The 20758-nt window shown below is 36.6% G+C and overlaps 1 protein-coding gene across 1 annotated transcript in view; it reads left to right on the plus strand.

Moving 5' to 3' along the window:
- Oseg4 (intraflagellar transport protein Oseg4) overlaps positions 1–20758 on the plus strand; it is a 270266-nt gene that overhangs the window by 24531 nt on the left and 224977 nt on the right. The window contains exons 3-5 of the mRNA XM_090385309.1: positions 1008–1082; positions 5038–5130; positions 12947–13048. Coding sequence (XP_090241435.1) covers positions 1008–1082; positions 5038–5130; positions 12947–13048 — 270 coding nt within the window. The remainder of the gene's footprint in view (positions 1–1007; positions 1083–5037; positions 5131–12946; positions 13049–20758) is intronic.

The raw sequence follows: 20758 nt of genomic DNA on the forward strand, positions 1-20758 counted from the left end.
ATTGAGATCAGAAAGCCTTTCCCTTGATTGAAATTGAATGCAGTTAAATTTTCATTTGATTTCAACTACTGCATTAAAATACTCCTGCAATCTTGTAGTATTCCTTAAAGTTATTTAAATTTGTTGCTCCATCATTAGCTTCCTGCTCATTTAAAACATTAATAACCTTGACAACTTTCTAGTACTAGAAGATGCTTTGGGTTTTTTTTGGCCTCATGCAGTAATCCCCTGAGATGTGTGCAAGTATTACCTTGACCCACGAAATCCCATATCTAAGTTGCCCTGAATCTTTAAGTCTTTGTCATTGATATTGGCAAAGAGCCTTCCATCACCTTTGTTACAAATGTATTCCATCTCTACAAAATAAGTTCCTTCTAACTGCTAGAGTAGGCCTTGCCAATAAAAAGCTAAGCCTTGCAGACTCCAAGCCTTGAGTTAATTCATAAAGCTTTTAGCTACAGTCAGGAGGTCATCATTTGGTGATTAATTTCATTAATTCCCACATGAATGGTAATGTTTTCTTTCATTCCCCTTTAACAAATGACAACCCACTGGCGACATCATAAGTTTTAGCTCCTGACGGTATACCCTGGTTTTAGTTCACCAACCATTATTACAAAAAGTTGTGCCCTTTTCCCCTGGAAATGGAGTCTTCTAATGAATTTGAATTAGCATGGTGTGCATTTAATCATTCTCCTGACTGCAAAAAACATAGTTAGACAATATTGTCCTCGGTTTACTAAGAAATCATCATATATTATGCCTTTATCCTCTGTGAAATGGGTTAGATATAATCTCTTCTCTATTTTTATAAGTGGATTCAAAAAAAATCCAGAGCTTATGAAGGTTATAAAGCTGAATCTCTCTTAAAAACTGCAGAATCAGGAAACTTTTCAATAGTACAAAGTAGCCTATAAACTATTCAATATACAGACAGTTTGTGAACTTTTTATATATCATTTTGAAGATAAGCTACTGTTAACTTTTTTTTTTTTTTTTTTTTTAAGGAAAGGAAGGAAAAATTCGTGGTTTGGCAGCCCCCAGCAATTTATCTATGAATCAGACTCTGGATGGCCATAGTGGTAATAAACAGAACTTCATACTTTTTTTTTTAATAATTTCTTTTTAAAATATCTTTTGAAATTACCTTGCCTTATTCTTATGATATTTTTGACTTTTTAAATATGGTATGCAACAGCTGATGAAACAACCAATGGATTGGTTGGAATGGCCCTGTACAATTGCCACCACGATCACCCATTCTCACACCCTTAGGTTATTTAGTGTGGTTTCACAAAATCCTTAGTTTATTGTATGCATCTTACTATGCAAGATGAACTGAATAAAATAAAAATAAATAAATATTAGTATTGTGTTCTCTCATAACTGTAAGTGTATTATTTGTAGAAGTTGTTTATTCACAGGCCAATTTGCAACTCTGCACCCTCCATCTGAGATTGACTAACTACAGTCTTGACTGAAGAGGACTTTAGAAATTCTTCCACTTGTCCACAGGAATTGAACTTAACCTTCTCCAAATGAGTGGCAGAGATCAATAGAAAACAAAGTAAGTTTTAGAAATGGTATTCCAGAAGCTGCTGAAACTGTTATGAATAGTCCTAAAACAATAGGGCATTCCAGGAAATCATGGACCTGTCATGATGAGTGCAGCATTGAACTAAATTTGACCACCTGGTTTAGATGTTTTCCTTTTAGAATTTACTTCAGTTTTGTAATTTATGATTAATGTTTAATACCTTGGAAATAAAGACTATTGAGATATATTGATGATAGGTACTTACTTTTTTGTCTTATTTTATGCTATAAAATATGCTCCTACATTTGTTCTATGCAGTTTTTGAAACTCCCTGTGCACATTTTAATCACACCAGTATGAGTATACTGTATTATGTACAATTATAAATGTTTAGTAATACAAACAATTGTGATCAGATGTTAAATATTGTAGTATAAAAATATAAAACATTATATCTCTGGTTACTTTGTTCATCTCTGACTTAATAATTTTACACCGTTCTTTCTGAACATGACTTTTAAAATACAAAAGCAAGTTTAACTTTAACTCTAATGCTTATAATAGTTAGTTTATCATGAATTTGTTTTTCTTTTTTTAAATTGATGGGTTCTGTAATGAATACAATGAGTTTATTGTCTCAGTTAATAATTAAAATAATAATTTCATTGGAACAGTTGTTGCATTCCTGATTACAGTAATTTTTACCTGTATGGGGATAAAAATGGAGGAAGGAAACATGAGTATCCTTTGATTATTTCAATAACTTATTTTAATATGATATCATTTGTATGATTAAATTTTTCTATTGTCTAATGAAATTATTTTAGTATGATATCATTTGTATTATCTTATCTTTTATTTAGTTAATTTAACAACATAAGGTGGATAATTCAAATGATGGGAATAGAATTCAAACTTCATTTGTGAATAAGCTAATTCAAGATCATCTTGAGAGGAATGCAGTTATACAGTAACCACAACATGGATTTGTTAAGGGGAGATATTGCCTGACCAAGCTGATTAGCTGCTGTGATGCAAAAAAAAAATAAATAAAAATAATAAGTTTGACTTTATATGCTTAGATTTCAGTAAAGCTTTTGGCATTATTCCATGTGAAGGACTACTCAACAAATTAGGTGCAAGTTACTGCTGTGGGATAAAGAGATAGTTGATTGACAGAGGACAGAGTGGTTATTGCTGGGCACTGTTCTTCTTGGTATGAATGGAGTCCCTCAGAGTTCAGTGCTCCTTACTGTTTTTAATATTTATTGATATTGATTATGGCATATCGAGCCAAATATCGAAATTTTTAGGTGACACAAAGGTTGCCAAATCTGATATTAACCAAATTATTTTTCAAATAATTTGGTTAATAGATTTGGCAGATACAAAGGTTGGCTAATGACTGGAGTCAAGGAGTACTACTACAACAAGAAAGCTCTGGCAGGTGGGTTGAGAAATGGCAATTGAGGTTTCCATTGATAAATGAAAAAGTACTTCATATGGGTAGCAGTAATTCCAGAATAACATACCAGCCAAATGCTACCATACTCAAGGTAGTAAAGAATGTAAAATACCTAAAGGTAATGTACAGTTCAATATGAGATTTTCCAAGCAGTGCACACAGGCTGCTAAGACAGCTTATGGGGTTCCGTAAATGATGTACAGGAATTTTGCCAGCAGGAACAAGAAGGTGATTATTCTGTTGTATGTGGCAATGGTTAGGCTCCATCTTGAATACTGTAGGTCTGGAAGCTTCCTCAGCACAGAACTTCCATGGGGATAAATCATGAGGGGGATAAATTACTATCCTCAGTGGTTGAGTGTGACACTGTAGTGAAATTTAAGTGACAGGTGGATCAGTACCTTCTGACAGTGGAAAGAGCTTGATGATTAGAGTAGTGCAGTTACAGAAAATTGTGTGTTTGTTTGTTTGTTTGTTTTTGTCCCTTTGCTGATGAAGCAAAAGATTGGTTTCTTTGCATCCTTTTGGCCTATACAAATATCAGTAATATAAAATGAATGCATGAAAGACTTACTCTTCCTAAATAATGAATAAAACCAATTTCTAGTTTATCTTTTCAAATTATATTAGCTGTTAGTTATGTTTTTATCATATATATATATATATATAACCATATAAAGAAGAATAAGAGTTAAAATAAAATAATGCCAGCAGTATGGTAAGACAAGAGTGAAAATAATCAAAATTAAACCTAAATCAAACTGGGGGGGGGAAGAGAAGGGTAGCAAGAGTAAAAATATTGCAGTAGAAACTCTAAAATAATTTAGAAAATCTAAATGAAAGAATAATAATTCATTGAATTTTGAAAGCCAATTAAATAGAAATTTAGTGGTACCCCCTCTGATGGGTACCAGGTCCAAATTTATGTGAAATATCACCAAAAGAGGTGTTAACCACTACAATAAAATAAAACAAACATAAACCAAAAATAGACTGACCATTATGCCCCATCTCGACAGAGGCCACAAGGCCAATAATGGTCAGGGAATCGCTGCATTTCGATCGCTGGACAAATCACCGCAAAGGAGAATCGATCGAAAGATCAGCCCGCCATCCGATCCTCAGATCAAACCACCAATGCAGAAGATTTGAACAGCGGTGGTCCTGATGCAGGGAAAATTAAAAATTGAACAACTACAAGCACTCCAGCGCAAAGCCACACTACTGACAAAGTAATCTCAACCATATTATATAGATGAATAATGACGAATATATATATATATATATAATTATGAATAAAAAATTAAAATTAAGTAAAGAAAGAAAATGGATTTGAATTTGAATAGAGATAAAATGAAATATCAATAATATGAATTATGGATCAGGGACACTGCAAGAGCAAAGGTACCCTACAACCATAATGTATATATAGAAAATTATTTTAATTTAACTTATGCTAATAATGAAAATACCGTGTACCCTGGGAGCGATGTATGTTGAATAAAGGGGGGAAGAACGGAAAAGAGTAACGTTATAAACAAAGTGCGAATTTTGAAAAATGCAAAATTTGAAAAGAACGACCAAGGTAGAAATAGCAGATTTTTGAAAAGAACGACCAAAGTAGAAATAGCATTGCGGTATCTTTCATAATTTCTGTGTCAGACACAGAAATTATCTTTCATAATTTCTGTGTCAGACACAGAAATTATGAAAGATACTGCAATGCTATTTCTACTTTGGTCGTTCTTTTCAAAAATCTGCTATTTCTACCTTGGTCGTTCTTTTCAAATTTTGCATTTTTCAAAATTCGCACTTTGTTTATAACGTTACTCTTTTCCGTTCTTCCCCCCTTTATTCAACATACATCGCTCCCAGGGTACACGGTATTTTCATTATTAGCATAAGTTAAATTAAAATAATTTTCTATATATATATATATATATATATATATATGACAAATGCATTAATGATCTATTTTTCATTAACTAATATTATAATATATACATGTTCAAATTAATATTGCTTTTGTATTCAGGAATGGTGGAAGTTGTCACATGGAATGAGTCATATCAGAAGTTGACATCGAGTGATCAGAATGGCCTCATAATTGTTTGGATGTTGTATAAAGGTAATTATTCCAATCACTGTGTAATCATTTGTGTTGTTCTCCTTCTTCCTTTCTTTCTTCTGTATTTTTGTCTTCTAGAACTAGCAAAGGAAACTTTCATGCCCAAATTGGCATAAAAAGTGGAAGTCTATGTACAACTTCATTTGTTTTATTCTCATAATCTGCTAACAACTGTGTGAAATCATACATAAGATCATTAAATGGTCATAATGTTATAGAAATACTTAAACTTTTGTAAGAGGTGCATAGTGAAGCAGTCACAAATTTTAGTACTGTGTCTTGTTGGGATTCCAGGTTCTATGATGATCATGTAAACATTGCAGATCTGTGATTGGAAGATATTCACTATGGATGACATAATGATTCATTCACTATGGATAACATATCAATATGTGTGGAAGAGATTGCATCATAGCATGGTATTTGGAGATGGCCAGAGAGTGTATTGAATCAGTGAGGTTAATTATGAGGGCATCATTGGACTCGGGAGAGATCTCTTTGGATCTCTCCCGAGTCCAATGATGCAGATAGATTGGAGAAGTGCCAGCGTATCACCATTACATAAAGATAGTTCTAAGAGTGAAATCGGTAACTTCAGACTGGTTAGCCTGACTTTAGTGGTAGGGAAAGTTTTAAATACATTGATTAAGATTGCAATCCAGGGATATTTAGAAAGAAATGACATTTTGAAGGACACATAATGTGGTTTTGTTAAGGAAAAATCATGTTTAACTAATCTAGTAAGCTATTTTGACACAGTTACTCCTGAGTTGGAAGTAGGGAACAATTTCAACATAGATTATTTGGATTTTAGCAAAGCATTTGACCCAGAAAAGTGGCAGCTATGTTTTAATGCAGCAAAATACATGGTCTTACACTTTACTGTTTTTGAATCAAAAACAGTAGAGGAAGAGAGGGATCTGAGAGTTATGATACTAAGGGCAGATATGAAGTTTTCCTAGCAGTGTAGACTGATGTCCAAGAAAGCCCATGGTGTCCTATCAATGATTTATTAAACAATTTCTGTAGAGATAGGAGGTCATAGTCTCACTGTATAAGGCAATTGTAATACTACATTTGGAATACTGTGTCCAAGTATGGATACCTCATCTGAAAAAATACACATTGAACTTCGTGAAAGGGTCCAAAGTTTGGGAACTCGCATGGTGAGATCAGCAAATGGGTGAGTGTACAAGAAAAGACTCAGATTATGTGGGCAGAGCTTTTCAACCAGGCACCTTAGAGGGGACCTGATTGAGATTTATAAGGCCCTGAGAGGGGTTAGTAAAATGAATGAAGGAGGAATTTTCACTGTTATAAAGAATTCCAGAACTAAAGGCTATAAATTCAAATTATAGGGAAAGAAGTTTAGACTAGATTGTAGCAAATTTTCTTTTAGCCTGTGGGTTGTTGATTGCTTGAACAAGTTGCCTCTGGATGTAGTTGAGGCTGACAATTTGAAGAAATTTAAAGGTCAACTGGATAATTACCTACATGAGAAGGGAAGTGCATAATTTATATTTTCTTATCTATTTTTTTTTTTTTTTTTTTGATCAGTGTAGTGCAAAAGCCTGTGGCTTCCCTGCACTACATGGCTATACATATACTAACACTAGTACTACAGTGACAGACAAAAAACTGCATCACTTGTGTGTTTTGCGCTGCAATGTGGGTTGCAGAAATGTTTGAAATTGCCATAAATATCTTCCCAAAGGGTAAAATGCGTAATTAATGGAAATATGAGAAATCATGCAAATGACAACCAAACATAAATTTTATTGCATTTACGTGTACAAACTGAAATGACAAGTTAACGTAATAGTATTATGTACTGTAAATCAGCAAAATAAGTCCTCAGTATTTTGTTGTTCCTCCTTGAGCTGCAGTTACAGCCTTGCAACGATATGGCATAGAGTTAACCACTTTCTGGATGTACGGTTGCCCAGTTTTGTTGTACGACAACCTTACAATGCTCTGAATGCAGCTGAATCTAATCTTACTTATTGGCTTCTTTTGAGCAATTTTAGGTGACATTATGTACCAGCAGTTTTCAAATCTGGACTGTTGCCGGTCCAATCCAACTCTGTAATGTCAGCATTTCTGAGGTATAACTGCACCTTAAAGGAGGAAAACGAGGGAAAACATTGGTGTAAGTATGTTTTAAGCCTTGTGAGACAAGAAGACAAACTTGTCATTAAATCTAAATAGCATAAAACTTACCAATTTTGCTGTGTGGCGAGGTGCTGAGTCCTGTTGAAAAATGCAGTTTTGGACATCTGTGTGGTGATCCCTCATAATGAGTTTCAGGAACTCCTCCAAAATGGAAGTGTAGGTTTCTGCATTCACCGTTCCGTTAATAACTTAATTCACCCCACACCTTTGCTTGTTATGCATCCCTAGACCATCTGACTGGTGGGGAACTTTACAGTCGGTGTTATGCAGTCAGGATGGTATGTCTCCGATTTTCATCTTCTGACATATTGCTTCCCATCCGAGCCATGCAGGTTAAATTTCGATTCGTCAGAAATGATGATGGTGTCTCATTGCTCTTTTGTCCATGAAACGTGTTTCAGCCCAAGCAAGTCACTTCTTCCTCATTTGTTGGGTCAACAAAGGCTTCTTCTTGGGCATGCTGACCACATTCCGAAAGCCGTCTTTGGATAGTTTGTGCATTTGTTTCAACACCAGAAGCCATCTCAAAGTCCAGTTTTAGATCAGGAGTACTAACATGGCGATTATGAAGCATTGCCATTTTAAATATTGATCTTGGGAAGGCGTAATCCTCTCTTGCGGCCTGATCCAGGTCTTCTCTTCACAGCACCAGTCTCGTGCTTTAATTTCAACACCTGTGATACTGTTGACTGGTGGCAGCTTATTTTATTAGCGATAGTGTGTAGAAAGCCCTTCCTCTGGGATAGAGCAACAGCTATACTTTTTTTTTCTTGGTGTCAACTGAACATATGGAACCATGTTTACACCTCCGCAAAACAGGATACTAATGAGCGTATATACCCTTCCAATGCCATATTTATAGAAATGGCTGATGCAATACCTTTCAGTTACCGTCTGATGCAATAAAAGCATTATCTGACACAATACTTTTGCTTTGCAACAAACAAAATGACTGTAATCAAACAATATCTTATATGTTTCACTACAAATGTTACTTTTTTTTTAAGGTGATGCAGTTTTTTTGTCCTCCACTGTATTTTGAAAAGTTCAATGCATTCAGATTTTAGAAAAGTTTAGATTTTAAAAAGAATTCTTCAAAAGAGAAAGTATCATTTCGGTGGGTTTTCTGCCACTTCTCAGTCAGCAAGAAAACTGATGAAAATTGCATTATACATCAACTTTTTACACATTATTGAAACAAAGGAATTGGTTTTTTAAAGAGAATTATTTCCATTGGTAAATTCTGAATTTTTGATTTTGAGTTTGTAATCAAGAACCGCTTCCACCATTCAGTAGGTCAGAGCCAAGTGGAGAGCCAAGTGGTTAAGTCAAAAAAATTATATTCACAATATGGAGAAAGTAATCATGATTGGCTATGCCCCAAGGTACCACCATATACAATCAGTATCAAACATTTTTTTCAATAAATTTTTATGTCAGAAGATTTGAAAAAAATAAAAAAATTGAACCGATTACCCCTGAAACACTTTTCTGGTGTAATCATCTTACACAATAATGCATGGAGCAATATGGCTTTAGTTGCTAATGCTCCTAAAAACCAAATAACAACAACAACAACAATAATGCAAGATATATGCAATAACTTCATGTTGCTAGGTGTGTGAAAGAACTGTTAGAAATTTACAGGTGGAAGGTCCCTCGCCTGCCCTTACAACCTAGACATAGTGTATAGTATTAATTGTCAAGCAGCACTGGGGATCTCCCCGGGTGCCTCTGAGCCAGACGGGCAGGAGCAGCAGTGAGTACCGCACGCTTCTTGATTAGACCGAGGTTCGAGCCCGTGACCACCAAATACGGAGGATGCGGAAAGGTCAGGGAATGACCACCGCATATCCCCGGAGCAATATGGCCTTAGTTGCTAATGCTCCTAAAAACCAAACAACTGGGGGTCTCCCCCAACCCACACCTTATAATCTGGACATGAGTCCATCAAACTATGAACTCTTCCCAAAATTGAAAGAATCTGTGGACAACATTAATTCCTGATATGCAGTTGGACCTCTCTTTAACGAACTTCCATATAGCGAAATTTTCTATGTAGCAAACTTTTTTGATTTCCTCTTGGTCATTTCATTGAAAATAGTTTCTGTATAACAAAGAAAATTTCAATATAACGAACTGATTTCGAGAGACCTGGGTACGCATTGTTCGCACCTCTGGCCTTTAGGCAATAGAAGTGTAGAAAGTATGAATTAAGAGCTAAAAGGATAAAGCATCAATCCCTTTAGCTTTTAATAGCTAAAAGCTTTAATTCCACAAATTAAGAATTAAAACATTTTACAATGGTGTCTGCGAAACCTTGCAGGAGGAAACTGGCCAATCACAGCATGGGATAGAAAAAGATGGAGGTTTGGGAGAGGCCTTTGCCCAGCAGTGGGTCAGCAATGGCTAAAAAGAAGTAAAACCTATACAATTTATACACTACTATGCCAAGAAATCCCTCTCGTCAGCTGAGCTGTCCATAGCCATTGACAAAGATTAAGCCATATTCTCGATGTGGGCATTGGCTCTGGCCAACCTATTTTCTACCTAAAGCATCCTATTAGAGAATTAGGGGAGAGTGATTTTCCTTTACCTCGGAAATTCATCTGTTGTTTCGAAGAAATGAGTCATCCACACTTTTACTAAATTTACCTGTGTCTGTTTACATGGTAGCTACAAGTGATCCCTAATTTCAGATTTGTTTTAATTGCTGTGCAAGTAACCTTACAGTGTCTAAGAGGCTGCCTCCATAGCCAGGTGGGCAGGAGCAGCAGTGCGTAGCACATGCTTCTTGATTAGACCGGGGTTCGAGCCCATCACCACCAAATATGGAGGATGCAGAAAGGTCAGGGAATGACCACCGCATATCCCCGAAGAAATATGGCCTTAGTTGCTAATGCTCCAAATAAACAAACAACAAGAAGTGTCTAAGAGGAAATCTTTGAGTGTAGGGTGAAAAAGTAGAAGTGCTTAATAGTGTAGATCACGGTGTTAAAAAAAAAAGAAATTGCTTTAAAATTTGATGTTTCTGCCAGTAGTGTGTCAACCATTCTGAAGAACCTTGTTTCGATTCTCAAACTGTTTGAGGAAACTGGACCCAGTCAGAAGTGTGCGAAATTATGCCTTTGGGAAGATGTAGATGAAGCAGTTTTTAAGTAGACAAAGTTGATTCGAGACCAAAACATGCCAATATCAGGGCTATTATTAAAAGAAAAGGCTATGGAGTACGCATCTTTTCTGGGGCATAATTTGTCTTAACTGCAGCCAATGGACCAAGGCATTAACAAGAATATGAAAATGCAATATCTGAGGTGCATACTGAAAAAAGTATACTGTGAATAGAAAACATTTCAAACCAGTTCTGGTTGGCTGGACAAATTTAAAGAACGCCTTGGCTTACTCGAAAAAGTTATTTCTGATGAAAGTGGAGTTGCAATTGAAGAAGACTATACTCATTGGAAAGAAACAGTTTTTAAAAAAATTGTGGAGGTCTACAAGTCCAAATACATATTCAATGTTGAACTTTTTAAAGGTGATAAATGTTTAGGTTGTAAAAATAGTAAGGAGAGAATTACCTTCTTGGTTGCAAATATGGCTGGTAATGAAAAACTGAAGCTTTTGGCAATAGGAAAAAGTAAACAATCCCAATGTTTCAAAGGAGTAAAGTCGTTAAGAGTTGGATTAAAACTACAACAAAAATTCTTGAATGACAAGCGAAATTTTTGAGCAGGGGATTTTAAATTTCGATAGAAAGATGACGAAAGAAAACAGAAAAATCACGTTGACTGTCGACAACTGCCCTGCCCACCTTCACTTGATAATTTTGAACCTTACAAGTGTGAAGCTTGTTTTCTTCCTTCTGAATAATTTGTCTTAACTGCAGCCAATGGACCAAGGCATTAACAAGAATTTGAAAATGCAATATCTAAGGTGCATACTGAAAAAAAATTATACTGTGAATAGAAACCAACCAACCTATAGATTCTGTTATAGATTTGTGGATGTGCATCTCAGAGTTGGCGTAAGTGTGGAGTCAAGATGTGATGGAAACAACGATTAAGAATTGTTTCACAAAAGCAGAGATGAGAGGGATGAACTACTAGAAGACATTGAGCAATCTTGGGAAGAGTTCCAAGTGAGGTTTGATCAGTGAAGAAATTGCTCTTGACGAATTTTTAGGAGTCGATAAGGATATCATAGTAGCTTAATATCTGAATGACTCCAACATTTTGGAGCTTATTTAAAGAACTAGTGACAATATCGACGATGAGTTGGATGAAAATGAGGGCAATATTAAACATTCCAAACAAGAAATGTTGGCAGCATTTGAAACTTTGCATCAAGTCCTTCAGTGGGAAGAAAATGTAACAGAAAATATATCTGAGTGTTTACAGTTTAAACAAATGCAAACATTTTCATGAACGATGTACAGTAGAATCCTGTGCACAAGAAAAAAATAACCAAATATTTTACGACATATTTCTTAAAAGTGTACTAATAAACTGTAAGTAGTCATTTCTTAATATGTATGCATTAATAAATTGTTTTAAAATGTTAGAAAATTTATTCATTCTCACTTCTTTCCATCTATTCTATATTTCTGAATTTACAGTATTTTTAATTATTGAAAAGATCATATTTCTATATAACGAAATTTCTGTATAATGAATTTTTCCACGGGAACAATCTATTTCTTTATATGGAGGTATGACTGCTGACTGTACATCAGGATGTGATGGCCACATAAGGGGCCACTTAAAAAAAAAAAAAGGGGAACACTGACTAATAGGTATCCATTACTTGCTTAATTCATACTTCAGTAATTGATCTCCAGATACATGTTGAAGGACTCCCCACCCACCAGATATGAACAAACGTTGGTGGTTCTCTCTAGCATACTGTGCATCTATCTGAAGTATATCACCATGATTACTAAAAGGATAAAGTCATCAGTGCAGTATGCTAAAATTCTTGTGATTTAAATATGAGAATATTAATGGAACTATAGACCACCCTTTCTCCCCAGTTAAATGGTTCTTTTGTATTTACATGTAGCATAAATTTTGAATAATGTATTAAAGTTATAAGTTTAAATAGAACTGCTGGCTGGCCTATCAACTTCCATCTGTCGTTGTGGAAATTGATAGGTTGAATAAATTTAAGGAGGAACTGGACAGGCATTTGAAGGGAATGGTGTGATTTTTTTTTTTTTTTTTTTTTGGCTGATGCTGCATAAGCTCATACACTTGCTTTCTTGCATCACATGCACTACTACTACTACTATCAAAATGGTTATATTTATACTGCGGGCCAGCCTTTGATTGGCATATAAAGTGGATTTCACCCATTACATGTTTGTGTGTAGGTGCACTATAGCCCCAGAAGCTTATGCGCCATTAAATCTCCATAACACACACACGTTTGTGCCTGACAGTTTTACAAATACATAACATTGCCCATAGTGTGTGTAATGAATTTTTTTTGTTATCAATGTGGCCATTCTAGCTCCTACTGTCTTAATGATTATACTTATCAGCTGGTTTTAATGTGTATACTGATGACATGACTTCGATAAACTAATTGTTATTATTTTTAAAATTTAATAACTTCATATTATTAATATACTTTTTTTTTATTTTAGGTTCATGGTATGAAGAAATGATCAATAATAGAAATAAATCTGTTGTAAGGGGAATGGCATGGAATGGAGATGGACAGAAGATTTGTATTGTTTATGAAGATGGTAAAAAAAAAATTATGCTATCTGCAAATAACTAACATTACATTGTTAAAGAAATCATATACACATAAAAAAGTCTAAGATAAATATATTGTGTGATGTCATACCTTTTTATGTGGATTGCTAACATGGGTTATTTTAAGGCTCTAAAAAATTTTTAACAATAATGTCACATTGTAAAATTTTTTCCTGAAATAGGGCCCTACAAAACAGGTACACATTTCAAGGATATTACTCTCTCATTCTTCAGTACAAAATAACAACTGATTATTAACAATTAATACATACACAAAAAATAGTTATGAAATGTATGGTACAAAGAAGTACAAAAGAAAGCAAGCTTATACAACATCAGCGGAAAAAAAAAAAAAATTCCCATTTTGCCGATCCAGTCATTCCAAATGTTTGTCTAGTTTAGCCTTAAATTTATTTAAACTATCAACTTCCACAATAACAGATGGGAGTATGTTCCACCAATCAACTGGCTAAAGGCAAACCTCTACAACTTTCTTTCCTCAATTTGAATCTGTCCCCTCAGGGTCTTAATCCGAGCAAGCAGAAGAACTCCATCAGCATTAAGCCTGCTCAAACCATTCAAGGCTTTATACACCTCAATCGGATCACCTCGCAGGTGCTTAGTCTCCAAACTCTGCAATTTGCAGATCTTAAGCCTTTCTTCATAAGAGCACCCCTTTGTTCCTCGCACCAACTTGTTGCCCTTCTTTGTACTTGTTCTAGCAATTCTACATCCTTCCTAAAATGAGGCCTCCAGATCTGTATGCAGTATTCAAGGTGTGGCCTGACCATTGCCTTATACGATGATACGGGGATAATCACCTCCTTATCCCTGCTAGAAAAATTCTAAATATCATTGACAAGACTCCATGACCTGCTTTGGCAGCCATCTGCACTGCTCAGAGAACTTCATATCTGACTGCACAATTACTCCCAGGTCTTTTTCATTCTCCATCTCCCTGAGTATAGCATTAGCATTAGCATTAGTAGAGGCATTTGATGCAAGAAAGCAAGCTTATGCAGCATCAGCCAAAAAAAAAAATAATAATAATAATAAATAAATAATAAAAAATAACCACTTCCACTTCACCCCTCTGTTCGTTCGAAATACCTGTCCAGCTGAGCCTTAAACTTATTTAGGCTATCAACTTCCACGACAAGGGATGGAAGCCTATTCCACCAACCAACCACCCGCTGGCTAAAGGCAAATTTCCTCACGTCTATCCTACATCTGTCTTTTCTCAGTTTGAATTTATGCCCTCTCAGGTGATTACTCTGAGCAAGAGGAAGAATCCCATCAGCATTGAGCATGCTCAAACCATTCAAGGCTTTATACACCTCTATCAGATCACTTCGCTGGTGCCTAGTCCCCAGACACTGTAATTTGAACTTAAGCCTTTCTTCGTAAGAGCACCCCTTTGTTCCACTCACTAATCTTGTTGCCCTTCTCTGTACTCGTTCCAGCATCTCTACATCCCTCTTGAAATGAGGCCTCCAGACCTGTATACAGTACTCTAGGTGTTTCCTGACCATTGCCTTAATCACCTCCTTATCCCTGCTAGAAAAATTCCTATATATCATCAACAATACACCATGAGCTACTCTTGCAGCCCGTCTGCACTGCTCAGAAAACTTCATATCTGCCTGCACAACCACCCCCAGGTCCCTTTCATTCCCTACCACTGTCCGTGTAGTACCACCGTGCAATGTTCCTGCCTGTTATCACCTATGGAGCTGGTGCGTGGTTCATCCGCTCGGCCATAGTAAGAAATAGGAATAAATTAGAATCGATACAAAGGACAATACTACTCACTATTACCAGAGCATGTCGCACAGTAAGCACACCTGCACTACAGTTGCTGGCCGGAACTCTCCCACTTTACCTGGAAGTAGCCAAAAGAGGCTTATATTATAGATTTAAAAAGGGCATATCCACAGAATTTCTGGGGATAGCCCTTGATACAACCAATACCTTCAATGATGAAAGAAAAAGAATAGCCACAAAGCTCCACGAGCTATGGCAAACAAAGTGGGAGCAGGAAACCAGAGGTCTGGTCACCAAACGGTTTCTGCCACTGGTGTCAATGGTTAGCCCAAAGCCACCTAAGTGGTATGCCCCTGGACTTTTTACAACATTTATATTGACAGGGCACGGCTCCCTAAAGGCGAAACTAACCTCCTTAGGCCTGACCGATTACCCAAACTGCACCTGTGGCGAAAGTGAAGACTGGGCACACATTCTCTATGAATGTATAATATATGACATCCCCAGAACAGAGCTAATAGCACAGATTGGTCCCCTTCCCAGGGGAGAAGAACATCTCTTCATCATAGAAGAGCAAAATTATAAAGCTTTTACATCTTTCACACAGAAAGTTTTCGAAATGCGCAGAGCAATTTCAGCCCCCCAGCAATTAAACAATAATCAATAGTAAAATTGCCCAAGTTTCCCACCACGCCCAGATGATGACTTAAAAACTATTAGGATAGCAGTATTCTGCACCCTGACAGAAACCTGACATAACAAAACTCCCCATGACTACCATGCCATGTGTAGGAACCTGGGGCCCCAAACCAATGTAGGGGAGGGGGATGGGAATGCATGCAGAGAAAGTGAATGGGAGTGAGCAGAAGAGCAAATGTAATTGGCCGAAAGAATACAAAGTTAAAAATAACTTACATTACTTTATATATACTGTACCAACAAACATTTACAAACCACATAAACACTATCACTGCATTCTCCCCTGGCCTGCAAAAAAAAAAAAAAAAAAAAAAACTTGCGGCTAGGCCTGCACCACAACTGAAGAATAACAGTAAGTTGCGGTGCCCAGAGAGTGCAGTGCAGAAAGAAAGAGTCGAATAAATGAGATGAGAGCTAGAAGAATGAATAAAAGTGCAAACGTGAGAGAAAAGAACACAAACCACAAATGCTAAGTTAAGTACACACTAACCCTGGTTTTAATTAGTATTTAAATTTACGCTACCCATCATTGCATCCCCTCCTGGTGTGTGAGAAAAAGATGAATGAGTTGAGTGAAATAAAATAAAAAAAAAATAATAATAATAAATAAATATATATATATATATATATATATAAAAAAAAAAAATTATAAAATAAGAAAAAAGTATAAAAAAAATAAATAAATTAAAAAAAAAAAAAATTATAAAATAAGAAAAAAGTATAAAAAAAAATAAAAAATAAAAAATAAATAAATAAATAAAAAAAAATAATAATAATAAATAAATAAATAAAAAAAAAAAAAAAAAAAAGAATGCAAGTAGAGTGAGAATGCACATTACGAATGAAGTAAATGTGTGTGTCTCCCCCCCCCTTCACCTGGTAGGTTCCCCACTGCCAGCTAACATATCCCACCCCCAGAGCGGGATGGGCAGCTGGATCTTCATACCGGATTCGACACTCCTTGGACAAGACACCGACGAAGACATTCTGCGGCTTTGCTGCCAACACGCCATTGGCGATCCGAACTGGGTACTCTAACCTGGTTCCCTTTAAAACCCCATCCCCAGGCAGGGAATGGAGGAGACGGATCTCTGTCTCCTCTCCTCCCTGCCTACCCCCCATATTTCGCCTGGTGGGGCTCGTCTCCACTGACCTCTTTGGGGATGCCTACTCTATCCGTCCCTATTCTTCTATCTGTTTCCTCCCCAGTCTTCAATCTCCCCCCCCCTCTCTCTCACTAAATCGACCAAGTACACCCCTTAACAATGCCGCCAAATTATAACCAACGTCTAAATTCTACCGGCTTTGTGCAAATCTCTAAGATATCTAACACTATCAGCTTTTATCTAGCATTACATGTCTAAATTTAATAACATCAAAATTTTGCCCGACATATTTGGCCTTTAACACATCTCTTTAGTGTTCAACCCTAACCAGCGATTTCCTAACAGCAATCCCATTAAGCATTAATGGCAAATGCATAAACTTTTTATTTTATTTTATTTTTTTTATTTATTTCTTTTTTAAATAGGCCCTAGCCACTGAAATCCCAGGAAACTAGGTGGCAGGACCTGCCAGAGCAAATTGTTGTGATACTGGATACACCTGGCTAGCCTCCACGTGGCAGGGTATGGGCAACGTCGGGCCCCACTAGGGGCCTGGCGGCCAATAAGCCGGATAAACAATGGGCACAACATATCACACTGCACAGACACGACCCACACATTTTCAAATCTCTGGCTTGACAGTGTACTGTCCTCGATACAGCGAAACACACGCGGAGATGGGAGAAATCCCAGGTGCCGTCTGACACGAACATACCTTATACCTGTCCGTGTAGTACCACAGAGTTGATACGTTTCTCTGGGGTTGCTGTTTCCCCATATGCAGTACTTTACATTTGTCAATGTTAAATTTCATTTGCCACCTCTCAGCCATCTGCTCAACCTTTCCAGATCCTGTTGCAGTAGCATAGTGTCAGTAGTGTCCTTGACAACCCTGCCAACCTTCGTATCGTCTGCAAACTTGGACATTAAGCTTGATATACCATCATCAATATCATTTATAAATACAGAAAACAATAATGGACCCAATACTGAACCCTGAGGGATTCCACTAATAACATTAGTCCATGATGAGCAGTGTCCATTGATTACCACTCTCTGCCTTCTCCCCCTCAACCACCCCTTTATCCATAGCAGCAATTTGCCTCCAATGCCACACTGCCCCAATTTGTGCAGCAGTCTTCCATGTGCAACAGTATCAAAAGCCTTTCTAAGATCCAAGTATATAATATCAAAGTTATTCCCTGCATCCAGTTCTTTTGTGACTGCATCATAGTATCCAATCAAATCGGTCAGGCAAGACTTCCCCTTAACAAAACCATGCTGTGTCTGAGCTATAACTGAAGTCTTGTCTAGATGATCCTGCAGTGCTTCTTTAACCAGTGCCTCCATTAATTTTACCACACAGTTGGTACGTTTCTCTTGTGTTATTGCTACCCATATGCAGTATGTTGCATTTGTCAATGTTAAACTTCAGTTGCCACTTCTCAGCCCATCTGCCTAACTTTTCTAGATCCTGTTGCAGTAGCATACTATCTTTACTGTTGTGCCAACCTTTGTGTCATCTGCAAACTTAGACATTAAGCCTGATATACCTTCATTATTATCAATGAAGCACCGAACCATGGGGGACTCCACTAATAACATTAGTCCACACAGAGCAAAGTCCATTTATTACCACTGTCAAATCCATTGTAGCAATTTGCCCTCAATGCCATACCAATTTGTACAGTAGTCTTTCATGTGCAACAGTATCAAACGCTTTCGTGAAATCCAAGTATATGATATCAAAATTATTTTTTGCATCCGGTTCCTTTGTGACCACATCACATTATCCAATAGTTCTAAATTGATCAGACAAGACCTCTGCTTAACAAACCCATGCTGTATCTGAACTATTACAGCAGTCTTGTCTAGATGATATTGCAATTCTTCTTTAACCAGTGACTCCATTATTTTCCCCGGAATAGAAATTAAACTATCAGGTCTATAATTATTTGTGTTACCCTTTGAACCCCTTTGTGAATTGGGGATACATTTGCACAACTCCAGTCCATGGGGACCTCTCCTGAATCTAAGGATGCTCTCATAATTATGGCTAAGGGTTTGCTTACTGCCTCCTTCTGTATAACTGGATAGATTACATCCACTCCAGGTGCCTTTTTTATGTTTACCTTCAACAATTTCTCCTCCAATTTGCTCTCCATTATTACAAAATCATTTTGCTCCCTGTGAGAGTTTAGTATACTTCTGTCTTCCCCTTCCTTACAGAATTCCTCATTTGTGAATGTAAATGCAAAATACTCAATTCAGTTTGTCAGCTATCTGAGCAGTATCATCAACAGTCGAACCATCAATATCAAATGGACCAATCTGATTCATCCCTTTCTTTCTAGAGTTTACATAAGTAAAATCTAGTGTTTACATGAGTAAACTATAGAGTTTACATAAGTAAAATCTAGTGTTTACATGAGTAAACTATAGAGTTTACATAAGTAAAATCTAGTGTTTACATGAGTGAGTAAACTACAGAGTTTGCATAAGTCTGTTGTTTTTCTTTGCATCCTTTGCTTGCAGATTAGCTTATATCTACTGTAGGCTTCTGTGTCGGGGCGCCTCCGTAGCCAGATGGGAAGGAGCAGCAGTGTGTAGCACATGCTTCTTGTTTGACCGGGGTTCGAGCAAGTCACCACCAAATACGGAGGATGCGGAAAGGTCAGGGAATGACCACTGCATATCCCGGAGCAATATGGCCTTAGTTGCTAATGCTCCTAAAAACCAAATAACAAACTAACAGGCTTCTGTGTCACCTGATAATTTAGATGCATCCCATGCATTTTTCTTCTCTTCCACAAGCCTCATTAGTTCATCTGACATCCATTTAGGTGTAAATCTTGAAGAGTAATTCTTAGTTGGTATATAAAGCCTGGTAGCTTCCAAGATTAATTCCTTGAAGGCTTACCATTTAGAATTCGCTTTTTTTAACATCATCAGTTGATCCTACTATATAGAATTTAAAAACTGTTTGAGACCACTGTATAGAATTTAAAAACTGTCTGAGGCCACTGTAGTCACCTTTTCGAAAGCAAAATCCCTTCCCTTTACCCTCGATGGTAAATACATCTTTAAGTAAATCCCACATCGGTATACTGTGATCACGTTCACCTTGTGGCCCCTTTATTTGCAAATTCTTAATGCATGAATAATCACTGCTAATAATCAGATCAAGGGTATCACTCCCTCTGGTTGCCCATCAAACATGTTGCTGTAGAAAACAATTGTCCAGTAACTTTACAAAAGTCTTGCTAGCATGCAAGTGACCAACCCACAAGTTTCAGTCAATATCTAGAAAGTTAAAATTCCCCATTACAAGACATTCTGATTCATTGTACTCATCAGAGTCATTAAGTCTATAACACACTAGTACTCTCATTTTCCCTTTACCAGTGCTTATGTCACACCAATGTCAACTGGATGCAATTCCTTAGATTTTATGTGTTTCTGAACTAACAGCATAACCCCTCCTTCCTTCTTACCCTGTCTATCCTTTCTGTACACTGGTATGTTCTTACACCATAACAGTTACCATTTGTTTACCTACAAGTGATCAATTATATTTAATCAGTTTATTAACGCTTACAAATAAACTACAACACAGACCACATTACACACAGAAATTGAGGAACTAACGTGCATATTTTTAAATTGGGGGATATCCTCTTTCCACTATTAATCATATAAGACTACAGGGTGGACAGCAAAGAACAGAATAACAAAATTAGTAAAAAACCCTTTATTATAATTCTGTATATAGAACAATAGTATAGGCAACTTAATATTCTTCTCAGGGATAATGAATTTAAAATAATAGTGAAACCAACACAAAAATTGCATTCCATATTAAGAAATCATTCTGTTCTTCCCTTTTCTCCCATAGAATCTCATGAGCTGGTATATAGCATTTCATGCGGAGATTGTGATTCCTCTTATGTAAGATCAACAAGATGTCTTTTGAATATGAGATAAAACCACGTGCTGTGTTGGTCCGAGCATTATGAGCCACGGCATCAGAATTGTCCTTCCATGCCATAAATGAGAATCGCACTTTCTTGTTCAATGAAGCATTAGCATTAGCATTAGTAGAGGCATATGATGCAAGAAAGCAAGCTT

Source organism: Mastigoproctus giganteus, chromosome 11 (genome assembly GCF_048544385.1).
Source record: "Mastigoproctus giganteus isolate SK-2022 chromosome 11, ASM4854438v1, whole genome shotgun sequence".
NCBI classification, from domain to species: Eukaryota; Metazoa; Arthropoda; class Arachnida; order Uropygi; family Thelyphonidae; genus Mastigoproctus; species Mastigoproctus giganteus.